Raw genomic sequence first — 22,439 nt, 5'->3', positions numbered from 1 at the left:
TACAATTCCCATGAGCCCCTGCCAGCAACGTAGTCCATGAACATCTGGAGGACCACAGGTTGACTACCCCTGCCTTAGGATACACTTAGCTCTCTCTGTATCTGCATGTAAAGAGAAAAGTGAATAGTTGGGCCAAGCTGTCCTTCATAGATGCCTTATCGGGACTTTTTGATAACCTTCAAAGGGAACCCAAAGGGAAGTCTGAAAACCACTGTTCCAGAACACAAATACAGAGGACTACTGCCCAACAAGACCCAGAATGCTAGCTATAATAGAACGTAATAATGCTTAGAGATTTTCCTAATCCTCTGAACCCCATGGGTGGGGTGGGTGGGTTCAGTTTTAAAATGAAAAGACCTAAACCCAAGGGAAAGCATACCTTAAAATATCATGCCTTTAAAATATGAAAACTAGTCTGGGTATTAATATAATATTAACTAGCAATCTCTTTGTCCACAAAGAAAAACTGTACTTCCAGCTACCTCTCTCTCCCTCAGGAAACAAGAACCATTGAAGGATTAGCTCAGGGGTAGTCAAACTGCGGCCCTCCAGATGTCCATGAACTACAATTCCCAGAAGCCCCTGCCAGCGAATGCTGGCAGGGGCTTCTGGGAATTGTAGTTCATAGACATCTGGAGGGCCGCAGTTTGACTACCCCTGAGGAAACTGGCAGCCACCCCCAGTGAACAGGAAGTAACTAATTAAGCAGAGAAATGGAAGCTCTGATAAAACAAAGGAGCAACATTTAAGAAGGAGGAACCCCAAGGAATCCAAGAGCACGATGGCAATTCAGACTATACAAATTGGTGCAGAAGTCACCTCTCTCCCCCCAAACATCCAATTCAGGTTTGGAGAGAAAGAGAGCTACTACAGGAGAAACGCTGTGGTACAACACACTGGCAATGACATTGTTTGGATTTCTTGCTAAAATGAAGGCAGCCATTCCAGATTAAGCACACAGCCTGGGTGCCTGTTCACCCCACATTTATTTGCTCAACTTTTGAATTTCTGAAGGAACATCGAGGATCTCTCTAGGCAGCCTCTCTAGAACTTGGTCTGACTCAGGAAAGAGGAAGAGAAGTCCAAAACCATGTTTGGCATTAAAAGAGGTGGATTTCACAAAGTGCAGGGAATCTATGAGGTTTACCACAAGATGTACCTGTCTGTCTCGGGCAGCATATACGACTCTTCCTTCCTCAAGAACAAGCCGTGAGGTAGCTACAGCTCTTAGATTGTGACTGGCCCCAGGACACCCAGTAAGTTTTAGGGAAGAATCCATTCACAGGAGGAGGTTTGTGCAGACAATCGAATATTCTGCAATCAACAGACCACTCAGGGAAACCTTGTCTAAGGCTCAAATGGCATGCCATGTGCCAAGGTTGCAAGAGAATCCAGACAATCTAGAACTGTGTAAATTCTGGGATTTAGTGAGGCGTAGGATTGTGAACTCCCAGTTGGGAGATTTCTGGTGATCTGGAAGAAAGACTGGGGAGGGCAGGATTTGGGGACTTCACTGGGGTATTATGCTACAGAGCTGGTCCCTCAAAGGCTGTCATTTTCTCCAGTGGGATGGATCTCTGTTGATTGGAGATAAGTTGTCATTCCAGACTTCACCTGGAGATTGGCAACCCTTGTGGGGCTAGGGTGGGCAGGTATTTAGCTCTCAGCTCTGCCTCCTGCCCTCACAACTGTGTCTTCCTCCTTAAACAGATGTATGTTTAACCCTGCAAAGTGTACATTTTCTACCTTGGCTGGGGAAAGGAGCTGGGGGAAAGACGGAAGGAAAAGGGTTCAAGGCTCCCTTTCCCCCCCTCCTCCAAAATCACCCCTCCTGGAGGGTGTTGTCCTTTATAAAATCTCCAATGAGACTCTGTTGGGCCGTTGTATACATAATATTTACTTTGGCGTCTGGAGATATGCAGCACCTAGAGCAGAGTTGGCCAAACTGAGGCTCTCCAGATGTCCCTGGACTACAATTCCCATGGGCCCCTAGGGCTTGTAGTCCAGAGACATCTGGAGAGCCTCAGTTTGGCCAACCCCTGACCTAGAGCTAGATCAGAGTAAGCAGAACTGCCTCTCATTTAGAAACAGTATTTCCCTGTCCAGATGCCCATGCTGTGTCTCTGTGTCATATTCCTCCACATGGCTAAAACCTACACAAGTAGTCCATTGTACGGACTTCTCATTAATTACAGGCGCCTAAGCATCCTTGTTTGATTAGTTTAGGAGAGAGCCGATCTGCAGCTACTGATAATGAAATCCCTTTAATCTCTCATTGCAGCAGAATAAATCAGATGTGAGTGTTAAGTATCTAATACAGCACTATCACTCCTGATCTGCACTTGAGATGAGTTGATTCAAGTCCCTTTCAGTGCAGAATTGCACGATCGGACTGACTCGTCCCAATCCAATAACGGTCTCTTTGAAGTCTTCTTTTGGGGGGGGCATGATTCAAAATTAGGCATGTAAATATGTTTTATTCCTTGATGTTTGTTCACGCAGCATCATTAATCCCCAGCATGAAATCAATAAGCTTAAAACGCTTAATCGCATCAAAATGTAACGTACAAAGCCACGTGGATGATTTTTTTTTGTGTATTCCGCAGACAGATAAACAGCATTAATGGAGAAGTCTGCCTTCCCATCAGGAAAAAAAATTCCAGTTTTATCTGAGGACTTTAAATGGATTCTTTCTTGTTCACTCAGTAGTATTATCAAATAGGGTCATCCGTTGATTCGTGGGCACAGTATGATTCCACCCAAAAGAAAACACTCTGCTACCTCAGTACAGGTGGGGGAGGGATATTTAAGTTTATTATTAATTTATCTAAAACATTTTTGTGCTGCCTTTCTACCCAAGGTGGCCAACACAGGATACAGGATGGGGGAGACTGTAAATAAATATTGATGGATAGAGTCAGATGGACATGTGCTTCTGTTCTGCCCCATTTATGATGCCATCAGATGTACCTTTATTCAGCCAGTTTTGAACATCTACCCAAGATCTTCCCCAAAGGAGAAAGTCAAGGTGCTGCTTCAAGACGAAGACAGGCAAATAACAATCTACACAGCTAATTTCTGCACTGCTGCCATGAAATTGCGTACTATGTATGTGGATCAGAACATTTCTCTCTGATCCATTTTCAAAAGTATAAAGAGCCACTTGTCACTGGCAACTTAAACTATGTTTTAAATATTGAATGTAACATCTTAAAGTTTTTATGTTGTCAGATCTTTTAAAAAATATATAGTATTACCACTGTTTTTTCTTAAATTGTCTTAGTTTTTAATTGAATGATTTGAATTTTGGTATGAATGACCGTAAATAAATATTGATTGATTGATTGATTGATTGATTGATTGATTGGTTGGTTGGTTGGTTGATGGGGGAGACTTTCCTTGGTAGTACTTTGTGTGAAAAGGATCGAGGTTTTAGTAGATGATATCTCATATAAAAGGCATGGACTCCCATGTGCATTGATCCCTGGGGAGCAGCTACATCCTGGTAAGGGACTGGGGTAAGATGGGAAGGAAGGCAAGGTCCACAAAACCATACACTGAACATGAGTCACCAGAGTGACTCAGTGGCTAAAAAGGCAAATGAGATTTTGGGCTGTATCAAACGGAGTATAAGTGTCCAGATCATGCGAGGTGATGATAGCACTTTACTCTGCTCTGGTTCAGCCTCACTTGGAGTACTGTGTTCAGTTTTGGGCAGCACAATTGAAGAAAGATGTAGAGAAACTGGAGCGCATCCAGAAGAGGGCAATGAAAATGGTAAGGGGTTTGGAGACCAAGACGTATGAGGAATGGTTGAGGGAGCTTGGTCTGTTTAGCCTGGAGAGAAGATGTGATATGATAGCCATCTTCAAGTACTTGAAAGGCTGTCATATAGAGGATGGAGCAGAGTTGTTTTTTCTGTTGACCCAGAGGGGTGGACCAGAACCAATGAGATGAAATTAATTAAAAAGAATTTTCAGCTAAGCATCCGGAAGAGGTTCCTAACAGAGCGGAAAAGCCTTCCTTGGAGGGTGGTAGGTTCTCTATCTTTGGTGTTTTTAAGGCTAGATAGCCATCTGACCAAAATGCTAATTGAATTTAGGCAGATTGTAAATGGGAGAACAGAAACGATTGTTTAGGTCAGTGGTCCCCAACCTTTTTGAGGCTGGGGACCGGCAGGGCAACTGCCTGCCCGCGCATGCTGCGCATGAGCGCCCGCGCATTGCGCATGCGTGGCCCGGGTGCGCATGCACAATGCCCAGGCATGGCCCGGGCACGCATGCACAATGCCCGGATGCGGCCCGGGCGCGCATGCGCAATGCGTGGGTGCGGACTGGCCGCGCCTGCGCAATGCACAGGCGCGGCCCTGATTCCCTCTCCCCCCCCTCCCGCAGTAAGAAGCTTCCCGGGCTGCAAGCTTGTGGCCTGGGAAGTTTTTTACTGCAGGGGGGCGGGGAGAGGGAGCCGCGGCCCGGCGCCAAGGCCTTCGCGGCCCAACACCGGGCTGTGGCCCACGGGTTGGGGACCACTGGTTTAGGTGCTTGGCTCTTGTGGCCATTTACTGCATTCTGTAGGGGCTTGGACTAGATGACCCTGGATGTCCCTTCGACGATTCTATGCTGAAAGCATTTCAAACATTATACTGGCATTGAAACTGCTTAAACAATCCAACACAAAACATATAAATACAACATAACTGAGGAAGAGGGTATACAAGAAGAGTGACCAAAAGTACACCAAAACAAACAACAAAAAAGACTCTACCCACTCTTGGAAGGCAATGACAGAGGAAGATAGATGAATCTCCCTGGGAGTGTGACTTGTGATGTTTTTGTCCCACAGGCCCTGTCTTAGGTTGCCATCTACCTGGCCTCACTTATTAAGGGTGCCTGAATATGGGTGCCTCTGAAGATGACCAGAGTGAACAGGCAGTTTTGTATGGAAGAAGGTGGTCCTTAAGAGCTAGCTTGGAGTAGCGGTTAATGGTGATGGCCTTTAATCTCAAGATTCTCCACTCTTCCACATGCATCCAGCTGGGTGATCTTGGGCTAGTCACAGTTCTTTCAGAACTCTCTCAGCCCCACCTACCTCACCTGTGGTGAGAGGAAGGGAAGGTGACTGTACGCTGCTTTGACCCTCCTTCGGGTTGTAAAAAGCAGGACACAACCCTCCCTCCCCCGGGCTCTTCTTAATGTTTTGGGTTTTTTGTTTCCATCTCTGCAACACAGTTCCCTTTAATCTAGGAATGGGCAGCATGAACTTTCTTGAGAGCCATGGCGTTTTCACGACAGCAGCCTAGAAGGGAAGGGAAGGCTAGAGTATTCTTTGTATATTTGGTAGAATAATTTTAAATACAAAGAAAATGGTGGATTGCAGGTGCCATCTTAGAAGAGCCACTCCATTGTTCCTTTCACAGATGAATGCTTGCTTTGACAAATACGTGCCTCATTAAAGACAGAACACTTTCCCCTATAAGCCATTCCTTTAATCCAGCTGCAAATACAGGTGGACTTCCAGTTTGGTGTAGTGGTTAGGAGTGTGGACTTCTAATCTGGCATGCCGGGTTCGATTCTGCACTCCCCCACATGCATCCAGCTGGGTGACCTTGGGCTCGCCACGGCACTGATAAAACTGTTCTGACCGAGCAGTGATATCAGGCCTCTCTCAGCCTCACCCACCTCACAGGGTGTCTGTTGTGGGGAGAGGAATGGGAAGGTGACTGTAAGCCGCTTTGAGCCTCCTTCGGGTAGGGAAAAGTGGCATATAAGAACCAACTCTTCTTCTTTTTCATGGAATGACTAACTCCCGCTAACCGTGATATATTTAATTGTGCAATATTTCTATAAATGGGTGATAGCTCTAGTATCTATCTCCCAAATGCACAGATGACTAGATTCTAGCACCATCTGGCAGGAATGGTTTCACTGCTACGGGCACAGTTCATGCAGTACTGAGGCATGCTATACATAACCCAAAAACAAGAAGTAAAATGGCATCGACTCTCTCTTGGCCTTAGCACTTGACAACATCTTCTCTTTCTTCCTATGCATGCAACCGTGGGCAGCCTTTTTACAATGTTTGGAGTAAAATTTGGTCCAAGGACCACCCTGTCTGCAGACTTCCAAAACTACTTGTGTCCTGAAGAGGTTCAAGGAGATTAATCACAGTTGAGAACGGGCATTGTGATTGTGATGAGCCTCGTAATAAGAACATATAAGAGCAAAAGAAAAGGCCTGCTGGATTAGACCAGTTGTCCATCTAGGCCACATCCTGTCTCCCACAGTGGCCAACCAGTTCCTCTGGAGGGCCAGTAGCAGGGCACAGAGGCCGAGGTCTTCATAAAAACATCTGAAGAGCCCTAATAGATCAGACCAATGGTCCATCTAGTCAAGCATCCTGTCTCATAGAGTGGCCAACCAGTTCCTCGGGAGGGCCAACAACAAGGCAGGGAGTCCAAGGCCCTCCCTTGATGTTGCCTCCTCACTTTGAATGTGGAGGTTCCACTCAGTCACCATGGCTATTAGCCATTGGTAGAGCTATCGTCCATGAATCTATCTAATTCCCTCTTAAAGCATTTTTTGCCCCCATGTGGTCATCACTATATCCTCTGGCAGTGAATGCCACCTTTTAAGCATGCTTCATGTAAAGTAGTATTTCCTTCCGTGCATCCTGAACCTACTGGCTGACAGCTTCATTGGATGCCATCTAGTTCTGGGCCTCTTCAACATCATCAGGCACAGAAAAAAGCAGGATAGGGCTACTTAATCCTATCCTGCCTTCACGTGAGGTATTTTACTCGACTCCCCTACCTGTGAAGCTCTATGCTGATCCTCCAGATACCAACATCCCCAACTAGGACCCCACCATATTCTGCCCTGGTTTCACAGGTTCTGTCCTGTGGCTTCTCCTCTCAGGTCCCACTGTGAAGGGGAGGCAGAGATTTTAAAGCCAGTTGCCATGTGATGATGAGGAAGACATTATGCTCTGATGCAGGCTTTCTTGATGAACATGGAAGGGTTTCCCAAATGGGTGGGTGATATTTTTAAAATAAATTTTTAAATGTGTCAAACATTTATCAGGTGATATGACCATATATAGTCATGTTGACCTGCTGCCCACTCTCAAAATGGCCAATGATTGGCCTGGATGGGGTGGGAAGGGGAGGGACCCTGGGTGGGCATGTGTCTACAGCTATGCTTTCCAGCCATATTCTACATGATCTGCCACTTCTGGGGTTTTCTTAAAACCTGAAGAATGTTTCAGGGGTTTCTCAACAGTAAAAAAGTTGAGCAAGGTTGCTTTAAGTTTTGACGGGATGACATTTCCGAATTTCAAAAGCCAATGTCTCCAATGTACACTAAGTACAAGGACATGCCACAAAGAACACAGATGAAAATTTGCCATAAAAATGTGAAGAAGTGTGCCGAAAAGGACCGACGTTGGTCAACACAAACAAAACAGAACCGAGAAAGCGTGAGTAATTTCAGCTTAGCCTTCGAAAACAGCATTTCAGTGGGATAATTCAGTCCGAGCAAGCCGTCCAAACCCACAACAGCTTCCCCCTACACAAAACCCCAAAGGGATTTCTGCAGCTGCCAGTCAGAGAGAGACAGCGAGCCAAGCCGTGGGCCAGGAAGGCATCGACGGAGCCCCATGCCAAGAGAGAAAGCTACATTCTAGAATCTGGCACCTGGAATCCGCAGCTGCCAAACACGGGCCATCTGCTGAAAGGGAACGAGCTGGGTAGCCAAAGGAAAGCCAGGAATAAAAGGGAACGCAGAGACAAAAAACAAAGCAAACCAAAAAAGGATTGCCGGATGGGAAACACAAAAGGTGAAGGGGCACGACAAACTCAGAATACCTTCTGGGAATACCATCTTATCACACAAAGAAATATACCAAGATTACGACTCAGCAGAGAGGAGCGTGAATGATTCTCACCGGGTGCCGAAAACATCCTTAGAGCCGAGGATGATATTATTAGCATTACCATTATTGTTATTATTATGGATTGTCACAGTCAGAGATTTGACTGGTAGAGGGTGTTCTGCAATTTGAGAGCCAGCCAAGTTCTTGGGAGCTGCAGATGCATCTTAGCGGGATTCTTGCTGTTCCAAGCAACACTGTCTTATGCTGCACAGCTGGTGTTCTTTCTGCAATGCCCAGAAATGTCCAAGTGTGTCTTGAGAATTATTATTATCATTTTAGACATTTTAATTTATTTTATATTTTTTCAGATTTAGACATCGCCCTTCCCCTAGGGCTCAAGGCAGTTTACCGTACTTCATAAAACAGTGATTTTACCATTTTAAAATAACCACGTTTACATTTTTTAAAAACTTCCCCCCTTCTCTCCGATGTTAATGTGCTCCCATGAACATGCAGATGTTTATTGTTTTATTATTATTATTATTTAATTTATTATCCCCCCCCACCACTCCCAAACAGGCTCGTGGCGAGTTATAGATGTCTAGTTAACCCCCCCATTAAAACCCCATTAAAATGGACAGAAAAATACCAATACAGTAAAACAGCCCAACAACATCTGTAGGCCTCAACCATAGGTCTGGAAGAGTTTTCTACCAGGCCAGCACCAGGGCTGAAAAGCTGAAAAGCCCCGGCTCTGGTTGAGGGCAGTTTCACTTCTCTGGGGCTACGGATCTTGAGCAGCTTTTGTACGCTCAATCATAATTTTCTTTGGGTGGAGCAGCGGAGGAAGCAGTCCTGCTGGCATACTTTCCCATCTTTCCACTCAATCAGGGTGGTGAACATGGAAAAAAACAATCCAAACAATTTAAAATAACATGATCATAAAATTTAACACCCCTCCCACATAAGTCCAGAAGGAGGACTAGTGATTGTTACAGGGTAAGGTGAACAGATTTTAAAATTGGTAAAGCGGGACACCATTGACCGGGGGGGGGGGGGGTTCGTGATTAAAAATTTGGTCTATATGGAGCAACAAAAAGTTTCATAGAATACATGGAATGCAAAAACAGTCCCCATATATATATATATATATATATTAATTTCAATATAATTACAATTTGCCAGGTACCCCCAGATGTCCCCCCTCCAAAGTGGGACAATCTGGTCACCTTATTATAGGGGGCAGACCAGCTGAAACAAAAAAGTCTTCATCTGTCCATGAAATATGGTGATATAGCAGTTTTTCTCAACTTTTTTACCATAGAAAACCCCCTGAAACATTCTTCAGGCTTCAGAAATGGTATAGTCATGCAGAATGTGATTGGGGAGCATAGCTGTGTATACACCCACGTGGGGGCCCACCCTTCCTACCCCCTCCAGGCCCATTCTTGGCCATTGGGGGGGGGGGAAACAGGCTGACATGACCATATATGGTCATACCACCTGGTAACTATTTAACAAATTAAAAAATATAAAAATGAATTAACTCCTACCCACTCAGAAAACCCTTCAAGGGCCATCAAGAAAACTCAGGGTTTCACAAAACCCTGGCTGAGAAAGCCTGAGATAGAGGGATGCAAATGCATCTTCTTGGGGAGGGAGTGCCAAAGGTTTGTTGCTGTGACAGGAGATCCATAGGAATTTCATCACATGTCTACTCACCCATTCAGGTGACTTAAAAAGCACAGAAAATGCAACACAAGAAGAACGAGCACCACAACTTTCCCCATCTTTTTACATTCCACTGTTTCCTCCCAGCCTTTCTCTGACACTAGTGGTAAGCCAAACCGATAGGGAATATAGCTTCAAAGACTGGACCACCGGGAGGTCAGAAGGGGAACATGGCAGAGGCTAGCTCCCCTCGCTCATATTTTCTGCTAAGAGGGAGAGTGGAAGAGCTGGCTTTTATACCCTGCTTTTCTCTGCCTTACGGAGCCTCAAAGCAGCAAACAATTACTTCCCTTTCCTCTACCCACAACAGACAGCCTGTGAGGTATGTGGGACTGAGAGAGCTCTGAGAGAGCTCTGAGAGAACTGGGACTGGCCCAAGGTCACCCAGAAGTCATCACGGATCTCCAAGTTGCTAGCAATTGCCTTCCCTTCCGCTCCCTGACTTGCCCAAGCTCGCCCAGAGGGCTTCATGCAGAGGAGGTGTGGGGAATCAAACCCGGTTCTCCACCTTAGAGTCCGCTGCTCTCAACTACTCCGCCACACTGGCACAAAAAATGCCTTACGTTACAAATCTTTTAAAAACATGCCTTATATATACAGGAGTAAATACATGCTGTTCCTCCTTGACCCATTTTTAGTTGTATCCATATACCACTGGATAATGTACCAAACTACAGCAATCATTTGGATTGGGTGGTCCACACAGGACAATCCACTTGTGAATTATTGTTACAGCATAACAGTTATCGATATCACCCCAACCCCAGGAGATACGCATAATTTACTTCTTCCCATAATGTTAAATACTTGCTTTGGTTATTGGGGAGGGATGTAATGCAGTGTCCTTGGATAAACTCTGGTAAGTAGGACAAAATCTGGATTCGGTCCCTTTTGCTTGAAAGCCCAGCTGTCCTACAGAGTGTGCACATGCAATGTCCCAAATATGTACACACACACACACACACACTACTCAGAGAGGTCTGTGTTAGGGATTCCCAGTCAGTGTTCCAGTGACCCCTGGGGTTATGTATGAACTCCCCGAGTGTTACATGACCTTTCCCAGATGTCCAGATGGCCGCTGACATCCCTAGATGTCACTGGAGCCCACTTTCCCTCTTACTCTACAAGTCTAGTCTCTCTCTACAATGGGAAAGGTAAATGCCAGATAGAGATGGATTGATCTTTACTTCCACACCCATTTCTCACAAGAGGCATGTCACCACTTCTTGAAGCCTGAAAAATTGTTCAGGTTTCTTGAGGGTTTCCTCCATAGTTAAAAGTTTGAAAAAGGCCGTAGGGCCCCTCCATTCCACGGCTCATGCAACAACACACTACCCGCTACAGCCCCGGGTATTCCTTTTGTAAGGGATAAATCAAAGCCAGGAGTCTACATAGATTTATACAGCACAGATCCTCCCATTCCGCTGCCCCAGCCCCAGCTGCAAGTTTTCCCCTTTTAAAAATTCTCTAATATTCATTCAGCTTCACCTCACCCTTTTCTGGGAGGGAGTCCAAATTGGATGGCCAAGAACCAGGGAAAAGCTATCTTCCAAAGACACACAACCAGTTCCTTGCCAGCCATCTTAGCATTCAGGTGAAAAACGTGCCCTGGGTTTGCTCCCTCCCCCAGCCACCCAGATGTCCATTCCCCATTAAATGTTGCTTACTGCACATTAGAAACGGTACTGTAATGACGTGCTATATCTGCTAGCTTAATTTCGGTTTCAGCTACATTTCAGCTGCTGCCAGTCCAACCCACAAGCTGTGTCGAACAGTCAACGCCAAGGATCAGTGCCATAATTAAAACACAAGAAAACCATGTGCTTTTCAGACGCCGGCCACAACAGCACTGCCATGCTTCTCACTGGCTCTCCAAGAGAACTCCCTATGCGTATGGTCGATGGCTATCCATGAAGATGCACCGAAAGCTTTTCCTTTACTCGAGAGCATTTGCAGCTCTTTCACAAGGCATGCAATTTTGGCCTGCAGCAGCTTCTTCAATGCTTTTCTCCTCTGCCCAGCAATTCCTACCCCCTCCCCTTACACACAAACACACACAATGCTTTTCTCTGCACACTGTCAGGATCTGATAGTACAGCAGCATCCCACCATGGCTTGTGTGTGTGTGTGTGTGTGGTTGCTTCCTTGCTCTAGCCTGGGAAGGATGTATTGCAGCGGTTCTCTGAGTTGGTGACCCCAACTGCGGTGGTGGTGTGGTCGGCGTATGCACGTGCAAGGGCAGTGCGCACGTGAACGCGTGTGTGCAGGTGCACAATGGTCGGGCGGCCATTGCCATGGCTCCTGTGCCGCCGCCGAAGCAACCAACCTGGGGATCTCCAGAAGGGGCCAGGCGACCCCAAATGGGGTCCTGACCCACAGGTTGAGAACCACTGATGTGTTGTTTTGCTCATCTTTGTTGATTCCCTTTGTGCTGGGCCTTTGATCTACTGCACAGACTATCGGTTAGAGTTCCACTGACAGGTTGGCACCAGGAGACAGAGGAAGCTAGAGTGTTATCTGTAGCTTGGCCTTGGGTGCTGAAAGTGACACCTCAGTCTAACTGGGCCGTTTGTTCTCTTGGGAAGGTAGTGAGTCTGTAGGTGCCTAACAACTCAGTTTCAACAAGAAGTATCATGAAATATCACAATCTCTGTCTTACTCTCTTTCCTGGGAAAAGAGTGCTTGAGCATGTGCAGGATTTCAAGTCTGAGCACCAAGGAGCAAACAGCTGCGTGCCATCGCACATCTCCTCCCTACATGTACCACTCTGAAGGAGAACAGCAGCCAATGGAGGCTCCCCTGTGAAAAGGACATGACTCAAACATAAGCAATAAATGGACTTCAGCAGACCTGACCGGGAGGTATACCCAAATTCCCTTACCACAACGTCTCTGCATATGTGGCGATCGATCAGTTGAAGATTTTTCGCATTACTTATTGGATTCTCCACTTTAAGTAGATCTTAGGGGGAAAAATCTAGCCAAAGTAACTCCAAGAGTATTATCTTCAGTAATGTTAAAGGAATATATTTGCTCTCTGACACGGATCCTTATGTGTCACAAAGGATCATTTGCGTTGGCCACAAGAAAGATTTGAGCTGAGTGCTTGACAAATAACAGCTAATATTAATTTTTACTCTGTCTTGGGGTTAGTTTTAAGCCCTGATGTGGCATCTGTTTTGAATTTGTCAACTGCTATGTGCTTTTAAATTGGCGATGGCCTCTAGCCCAGTGCAATAAAATTTTACTTTCATATTTAATTTCTATACCGCCCATCCCCATATGAGTCCAGGGTGGTTCCCAGCAATAAAACCACACATACAGTAAAATACAATACAGTCATAAAATACAGGACTAAAACATGATGATTTTCTTAATCTACATTCGCATCACTCTGTGATGTGCATGCATTAAGTGCCATCAAGTCACATCCAATGCATGGCAATCCTATGAATTAATGCCCTCCAAAATGTCCTTTTGTTAACAGCCCTGCTCAAGATTTTGCAAACCGAGGGCCAAGGCTTCTTTGATTGAGTCAATCCATCTCATGTTGGCCTTCCTTTCTTCCTGCTGCCTTCATTTTTTCCTAACATTATTGTCTTTTTCAGCCAATCTTGTCTTCTTATAATTTGCCCAAAGTACAATAGCCTCATTTAAGCTTCTAGGGAGAGTTTAGGACTGATTTGATTGAGAACCCACTTATTTGTCTCTTTGGCAGCCCATATTGCCCATAAACTCTTCTCCATCACCGTGTTTCAAAGGAACCAACTTTCTTCCTGTCAGCTGTATTCATTGTCCACCTTTCACGCCCATTCATAACCACGGGGACTACTAGGCCATGAATTGACTTTATCTTGGTTGCCATCAACATATTTTTATGCAAAAAAGCAGTTTTTCTAGCTTCTTCACGGCTTCCCTTCCCAGTCTCAATCTCTTTAGGATTTCTTGGTTGCAGTCTCCCTTTTGCTTGAGGATGGAGCCAAGGAATAGAAAATCTTGAACAACATCAGTTTCTTTATAGCACTCCAATGAGTCACAATTAGATCATGAAGATAATTTCAGAGGTAGCTGATTTGGTCTGCAGTAAAACACCTAGATTTTAGTCCATAGTATAAACTCAAAAAAACTTGTTGGCCCTTGTGGCCTACAAGCCCTATTCCACCCTGTCTCTCTCTCTTTCTGGTAACCATAGTCACCACTGACCTTTCCTGCCTAGTGTGCCCCTGGATGAATAGCTGCCCGACACTGCCAGCTTTTCTCCTCTTCGCATCCCCTTTTCAATAGTGCTTCCAAGACAGTGGGGGTCTATGTGGCACAGAGAACCACTACCAGCATCCAAAATTTTAAAGAATTTATTAAAAGAGGGTAAGCGGTTTGCTTCGCTTCTTTCTCCTCCGCATTCTCCATGCCGCCGTTTCAGCGGCCGTGCATAATAGGCCATTCTCTGTCTCCCAAGCCTTACAAAATTGTTGTAGAGGAAATAACATGGGATAATCCTACCAATGTATACCACACTGAGCTCCTAGAAGAGTGGCTGGAATGAAATGGGGTCACTGCTGGGGGGGGGGGGAGTTGCAAATGTCCTGCATTCTGTAGTGGGTTGGACTAGATCAGGGGTAGTCAAACTGCGGCCCTCCAGATGTCCATGAACTACAATTCCCAGAAGCCCCTGCCAGCGAATGCGAATGGGAATTGTAGTTCATGGACATCTGGAGGGTCGCAGTTTGACTACCCCTGGACTAGATGATCCTGGAGGTCACTTCCAACTCTATGAGTCTATGATTCTAAAATAAATGAACAGGAACAGAGTTGGCACCTTTCTAGGAATTCTTAAATCACAGGGGGACAAAACCTCTCTTTCTCTCTCTCCAGTGTGTGTGTGTGTTTGTGTGTTTGTGTGCAAATGCAAATTATTAATTTCCAAGTTGCAGCCATCTTATGGCAACCCCAGCCAGCAGCTTCCAAGATCTGCTGGAATTGGGCTGTACCAAGCTGCCTCCCCTCCTCCTTTTGTCTAGTGGGGGCTGTCATAAATAAACCACTCTGGTTGGGGAGGCGGGAGAACTGAAATATATGCTATATTTATTTCATCAATGCACTGCATTAAAACAATAAAAATGCAACATTTCTAACTGCTTACCTTATAAAACTGTACCATTTAGTGTATTTATGAAATGTAAATGATAAATGCTTTGTGGTGCCATGCTAAGAAAGCTTCTACTATTCTAATCCAACTGACTTTAATGAACTTAGAACAATGTAATTCTAATTAAGATGGCATAGTTTTTAAAACAAAAAACAAGGAGGGGGGGGGACTTACACACCATACTGCATCTGTACTAGATTTCTTTGGACCAGGACAGGAAGGCAATTTTTATCGTTATGAATTTATGGATCCTAATTATTCTTGAAAAAGGGTGGGTTTTTAAAAAATGTTATTCTAAATGTTATTCTAAATTAATTTTAGGTATACTATCAGAATACCATTCTGAACATGTGTATTCAACCAAGGCAGGCATTTCTAAATGAGGTCTCTGAAATTCTATCTCTGTCTCATGTCACAGTTCATGCTTATGAGTCAGTAATCTAATATATAAATATTTTAGAACACAGTTTTAATATTCATAACAACATACTATTTTTATTACTGATTCAGTTCTGGTTGGTATGTTATTGTTGTTATATTGTTATATTGATACTGATACTGTTCCATGTAAATGTTCTGAAATGTTTTCTGTAAACTGCCCAGAGCTGTAGAGAAGGGCGGTATAAATAAACAAACAAACAAACAAACAAATTATATTTTTGCCTTCCTTTTCCTTTACAGCAATTTTAACTTGGTCCATGTTTTAGAAATTATTATATTAATAATTAATATTGCAGTGTCTGGAGCCATTGTGTAATCATTATGCCTGACCACTGAAGTTGGCCATTTGGCCCAAACAAATATATTCAGGGTTGCATCAGGTCTATATTTGACATAATTGTAGGGTTTTATTCTGTCTTGAGGCTATTATATTGGGCCTAAAAGGGTTTTAATTCAATCCTAATAATATATTTTCCTTTATTTGATAACACATTAGTTATATATTGAGACATAACATGTCTGAACCCTTAGCTTCATGATATTTCAACCCTTTGGTTTTTTATTCATTTTCTCCCCCGCCCCCCCTTTCTTTGTTTCCTATGGTTACAAGCAAAACCGAAAATGTGCCTACTATTAAGGATAGCAGAGAAGCTGCATCTTCTGTTACCATCTTCTGCTTTGCCTTTCCCAAACTGCTAAACTACTGAGAAGCATTAACTGAAGTTGCTTTGTAAGAGGACAGAGTTTGAAGGTGAGCAGGTGTTCATAACCTGCTGGAGAGTGGTGCTATTGTTTGGATCTCTTGTGTCTTTTGTCTGGTCTGCTGCTCACTGAGGAAGGTCTGTTTCCTTGAGGCTGACGGCAGGCCCCACCCTCTGTCACTGCTCTTGGGAGGTCGCAGATGTTAGCCTCTGAACTGTAAGGCTCCTCCTAGGCAGAGGTCTTTGGTGAGAGTCAAAGGCCTTTTGGCCTGTGGGTCAAGCCTGAGGACCCTGCATCACTCTAGATACCTGGAGAGCCAGTTTGGTGTAGTGGTTAGGAGTGCGGACTTCTAATCTGGCATGCCAGGTTCAATCCTGCGCTCCCCCACATGCAGCCAGCTGGGTGACCTTGGGCTTGCCACGACACTGATAAAGCTGTTCTGACCGGGGCAGTGATATCAGCGCTCTCTCAGCCTCACCCACCCTACAGGGTGTTAGTTGTGGGGAGAGGAATGGGAAGGCGACTGTAAGCCACTTTGAGCCTCCTTCGGGTAGGGAAAAGCGGCATATAAGAACCAACTCTTCTTCTTCTTCTTCTATAAGCCACTAACTGGATATGAAGGTTGAAAGCCAACAGGGGATTGGGGGCAATACAGTGTTTTGCAGAGAGACCCACATAAATGAATATCTACCCACTGGGTAGAAATCATGGGTGTGTGCTAGCTACATGGAGTTCATGGCTCACAGAGAGCCGGTTCTTTCCCTTGAGACTAGGGGTGCCGATGTGGAGAAGTGGAGACAGAGACTAAGTTTGGGGAAGAGTTTTTTAAAAAGGCGTCCAGAGGGGAAACATGACATTACAGGTCAGAGAGCCAAATGTCAGTCCAAGGAAATTAGTAATCAGTGATAGAATTGTTAGGCTCATAGAAGAACAAAGCCTGCTGAGGGAAAATCAGCATGGCTTCTGCAAAGGGAAGTCCTGCCTCACTAATTTTTGGGTGTTCTCCGAGAAAGCAAAGGTATTGTATATCAGGGTACATTCTGTACCCACCATTTGAAAGCATTTCAAGAGCCGCTGATCCTAAACTGATCCTTCTTTGGATCCTGCCCTTGGATCTGAAAATGTCATTATTCCAATTCTGAAGTGTGATTACTTAGTGCTCGTTTCTGCACCGAAAGCGGGCATGACACAGACACTGGAAAATCCATTTTCAGATATCTAGGGGATAAGTGGAGTGACTCTATAATTGATATGGACACCCAACTCAGATGCAGATTGATTTTGTAAAAAACTGAGCCCAATGAGCTTAAAAAACACAATGTATAATCCACACTGGACTTTTAAAAGGTTTGTTGACAAGATAATTTATCAAAAACTCCTGAATAAACTTAGCAGTCATGGGATAAGAAATTTTTTTCATTTATGGATTAGGAATTGCCTAATTCAGGGGTAGTCAACCTGTGGTCCTCCAGATGTCCACGGACTACAATTCCCATGAGCCCCTGCCAGCAACCGCTGGCAGGGCCTCATGGGAATTGTAGTCCGTGGACATCTGGAGGACCACAGGTTGACTACCCCTGGCCTAAGTGATAGGACGTAAAGAGTAGGAATTAATGTATCATTCTTTCAATGGAAGGAAGGAAGCAGTGGGGTCTCACACGGATCAGTATTGGGTGATATACTATATAACTGATTCATCAATGGTCTGGAACTAGGGGTGAGTGGTGTAGTGGCCAAATTTGCAGATGACACCAAAATATTCGCAACAGTAAAAACCAAGGCTGACTATGAAGAACTTCAAGAGGACCTCCAGTGCATGAAAATGTGGCCAATACAATCCAATGTTTGTAAATGTAAGGTGATGCACATAAGGACAAAAAATCCCAACCTCAAGTACAGACTAGTGAGATCTGAACTTGCTGAAACCGAAAATGTTCTTAGGGTTGTAGTGTCAACCTAGAGTGCTGCAGTGGTGGAAAAGATAAACTGTATGTTAGGGATTATTGGAAGAGGGATTGAGACTAAAATGGCCAATATTGTAATTTTCCTGTATGGCTCTATGGTGCAGCCTCATTTGAAATACCATGTACAGTTTGGCCATTGTATCATAAAAAGGACACTGCAGAGCTGGAAAAAGGTACAGAGGAGGGTGACCAAGATAATTAGGAAGTTGGAACACCTTCCCCGGGAGGAAAGGTTGAGGAGTCTGTGATATTTGGCACGATAGAGGTTTATGTAATTATGCATGGGGTGGAGAAAGTTGACAAAGAGAACACCCCCCCCCCACTGCAAAATATTAAAAATTGAGGGTACCTGCTGAAGTTGATGGGCAGTACGTTCAGACAAGACCAAAAGAAATAGTACTGTACACAGAGAGTAATTAAAATGTGGAATTCACTGCCAGGGGACATAGTGATGACCACAGGGATAAAAGATGATTAGATAGATTCATGAAGGATAAGTCTATCAAGGTCTATTAGCCATGATGACTGAGGGGAACTTCCACATTCAGAGGCAGTAATCCGCTGAACCCTAGAGCCAGGAAACAAAATCAGGGGAAGGCCTCAGCCTCAATGCCCTATTGGTGGACATCTGGAGGAACTGATTGGCCACTACGTGAGACAGGATGCTGGACTAGATGGACTATGGTATGATCCAGCAGGGCTCTTCTGATGTTCTTATGAAGGCCTCAGCCTCTATGCTAAGTGTTGGCCCTCATGAATAACTGGTTAGCCAGTGTATGAGATAGGATTCTGGATTAGATGGACCACTGGTTTAATCCAGAAGGGCTCTTCTCTTCACTTCAATCACTGACGTCTTCAATACTCTATTAACATCTTGGATTACACCACAGTAACTGTGGACAATTTTTTCCATATACCCTATACACATGAATTCTCGCTGTCAAATGCAGCAGACTGTCTTACATAAAATCTGCATAGTACCCCTTTTGAGTGAGTAAACCCTTATCTGAAAATATGCTCTACTCATTTCGAAAATAAAATATTTCTTAAGAGTGTATTTTTTTAGCATTCCACCCCAAATTTCCTATTTTTCCACTGGAAAGGTGGAAAAGAAGCCTTCTGCCCACCCCTACTTCTCTACTATGAATTTTTCCTGGCCTGCCTACATATTTCTCAACAGGGAGCTTTTTACATGGGGGTACATTTGCTGGCAGGGGCTCATGGGAATTGTAGTCCATGGACATCTGGAGGACCACAGGTTGACTACCCCTGCTGTAAACGAAAGACCTGCAGTTCAGAAATTTACCACTTCAATAGCTTCTAGAGCCATTCACGTTACTTTGACTTAAGCGGTTGTCCTAAGTCGTTATACCCTTCTATTCACATGGACTTCCGTTGACTTATAGGGTATAACTTTTTCAGATTGTGTCCTTATTTTTAAAACTAATCCTACCAGTAGATAAAGGGGCCATTTGTCTAGTTCCAGAATAACCAAGCTGGGAAAAAAATAAACATTATCATGGTATAAGTCAGTGGTCCCCAACCTGCGGGCCGCGGCCCGGTGCCGGGCCGCAAAGGCCATTGCACCGGGCCGCGGCTCCCTCTCCCCGCCCCGCCCCCGCAGTAAAAAACTTCCCAGGCCGCAAGCTTGCGGCCCGGGAAGCTTCTTACTGCGGGAGGCGGGGAGAGGGAATCAGGGCCGGGCCGCGCCTGTGCGGGCCACGCCCGCTCGGCCCGATCCGCGGGCGCGGCCCGTGGGCGCGGCCCGATCCGTGGGCGCGGCCCGGGCGCGGCTCGCGGGCGCGGCTCGGGTGCGGCGTGGGCGCGGCCCGCGGGCGCGGCGTGGGCGCGGCACTATCCGTGGGCGTGGCCCGCACGGGCGCGGTCCGCGGGGGCGCGGCCCGATGCCCTGCCGGTCCCCAGCCTCGGAAAGGTTGGGGACCACTGGTATAAGTGAATCAGAAAAATGCAAGAAAATCACACAGAACATATGAAATTATTGGTTACTCAACAAAGGTGAATTGTAAAAGGAAAGGAAAGACTGAAAGGCATTCTAGCCATCAAGCTACCCTGGGAAGAAGACCATGACAAAATAGGGTTGTGGGACATGGGGGGGGGGTTGCCCCTCTCTAACATCACATATACCTGCATATAGATGTAAGACATAGCCCATTAAGATGACATAATCTTTGAGTCTGTGTGACTTCCTAGCAAGTGAAAGAGGCATGATGGCACCATTTTCAATTAATACAATTGTGCATTCTAGAATTAAGGGACAACATGTAGATTAGGTAAGGATTCCCAACAGTGCCTAGGCAAACAGCATGATATTTTGGAGGCAATGCTGAGGAGAAAGAAGTTGGGGGAGGCGATGTGATGTCATTTTGGGTAATGTTCAGGGATTTCCCCTAATCTTTATGGTAAAGATCACAGAGACGAGAGAAAATCCCTAGAATGTCAGTGAAGGAGGCCATTCTCCTCCTGTTTTTCAATTTTTTTTGAGGACTGGGAGATTGGGTCCAGGAAGGTCTGGGCAATTAGGGACCCTAAACGAGGGATGGCCAAACTGCGGCTCTCTATATGTCCAATTACCTTGATCCTCAGCCTTCTGCAAAGCACTAAGCCAAAGGTCTTCCCTGTCACATGAAAATGTCTTAGATCAGGGGTAGTCAACCTGTGGTCCTCCAGATGCCCATGGACTACAATTCCCATGAGCCCCTGCCAGCAAATGCTGGCAGGGGCTCATGGGAATTGTAGTCCATGGACATCTGGAGGACCACAGGTTGACTACCCCTGTCTTAGATCAAGTCAGAAGATTGGTCTCTCAAGTTCAATACAGTGGACTTTGAATGGAAGGAGCACTCCAGGGTCTCAGACACAGGTCTTCCCCGTTGCCTACTATCTAATTAACTGGAAATGTCTGGGATTAACCTGGGATCTTCTGCATGCATGACAAAAACCAAGCAGCTTCAAAGAAACACGAAAAGGCAGATTCTTGGTGACAATCTTGCATGTAGCATAATGTACATTATGCACAAGACAGGCCTTAGGTAAGAGGAGGCAGAAGGCACATCTACGGGTAGTTCATCCCACCTTCACAACCAGCGATCCTCCAAAACACATGCCGTTCACAACCGTGTCCAAATGTCTGACACCACTCCTGCGTTTACAGGAACAGACAAACGGCAAAAAAGGAAATGTGCTGAGCCTCTGGTGGGTCACCATATATGGCTCATGGAATGCGTTTCGCTCGTGGAGTCGGGAGCTGGAGAAATCTAGGCCACATGTTGCTGATGCTCTTAATACTTGGAGGCCTGTTTGCTTTCCTGTTGGGAAAGGAACCTGAGGAGACCAAAACAATCCTAACCCTGCAATGTCAGCACATCCCAACATTATCTTCCACAAGCGCCAGTCACGACAGAGGCAAATTAATCGGCTCCCCAGAAATGGCAGGCAGACAACATCAACATCATATAAGGCACAATAAAAGGCTTCATACCTGGAGTTGAAAAAACGAAAAGTGTTAACAGCTGACCTGGCACAGCCCCACATGCTCTCTCTGGAAATTGAACACAGACAATTAGGAACTTTGAGACACCCCGAAGAACTGCGTGGGGGGGGGGCACGTGTAGACAACAGGGAACGAAATGCGCAATAACACTTAATTACACAAACTTCATATGGGGCAGATTTATTTCTAGACCTGAAATTCTTTCTCACTGGCCATTAAACATCGATAGCAGGGATTCCGAAGCAGGGGTCTGAGGGAGCTTTGGAGGGGTCCGTGGCCTTTCCCCTCCTGCCTTAATGGCCAAAAGCTAGGGAACCCGCCACTTCCATGGTTCCCCTCCCAAGTCTGGGTGAGTTCTCTCATGCTTCTGAGCATGGGAAGGGGCGGAGCCTGCATGCTTACTCCTCCCTTAAGCTACCTCCTGTCTCTCCTTGTGTGCCTTTTAACATGGGTGGTGATGTCACTTCAAGGGACTTGACACCTCCAGAGGGTGAGCCAATGGCCTATTTATACTATTAGATAAGTAGAATACAGTAAAATTAAGCTTAAATAATGTTGTATTTATAGTTAACTTGAACAATATTGTAAACAATGCTTAATGCACTGTTGTTATAATTTTTGTGGGTAATTTGGTAGAAATAACCTTTCACAGTGGAAAGCTTTCATAATAATTATCATAGGCGGTAGGTGTACTTGTAACATTTCATTTTGAGCTATGACATTATTTTACTGTGATATTGGTACTAATTATACTTTTTGAACACAGGACACAACTACTGACGAAAAGCAATTGAAAACGGCATTTTTTCTAGAAACTGTTATGGTTGGTTCTTTATTTGTGATTAAATATTGAAAAAACAGATTGTCAAACTGTTAATTTATTTAGAAAATTGTATAAATTACATATTACAGTAATATAGCCTTGCTATAGGTTCCCGCTTTCTTTGTTGGACCTCCGGAGGGTGTGGCAGAGAGGCGTGGCCAGCTGACATCACTTCCAGGGCTCCTTGAAGCCTGAAAAATTATTTCAGGGGCTCCTGAAGGTGGATCAAGGCTGACCTATTGGCATAATCATC

General features: G+C 45.1%; 1 protein-coding gene across 6 annotated transcripts in view; it reads right to left on the bottom strand.

Moving 5' to 3' along the window:
- Window positions 1–22,439, bottom strand: part of KLF12 (KLF transcription factor 12) — a 272,157-nt gene that overhangs the window by 56,193 nt on the left and 193,525 nt on the right. For 5 of the 6 annotated variants that reach the window (XM_077343985.1, XM_077343987.1, XM_077343986.1 and 2 more), the window contains one exon: window positions 21,352–21,411. The exons of the other annotated variant lie outside the window; for it this stretch is intronic. In XM_077343985.1, the coding sequence (XP_077200100.1) occupies window positions 21,352–21,411 (60 nt within the window). The remainder of the gene's footprint in view (window positions 1–21,351; window positions 21,412–22,439) is intronic. 6 annotated transcript variants of the gene reach the window in all.

The sequence above is a fragment of the Paroedura picta genome, chromosome 6 (assembly GCF_049243985.1).
Source record: "Paroedura picta isolate Pp20150507F chromosome 6, Ppicta_v3.0, whole genome shotgun sequence".
NCBI classification, from domain to species: Eukaryota; Metazoa; Chordata; class Lepidosauria; order Squamata; family Gekkonidae; genus Paroedura; species Paroedura picta.
This window is presented reverse-complemented; position numbering and strand designations above follow the sequence as displayed.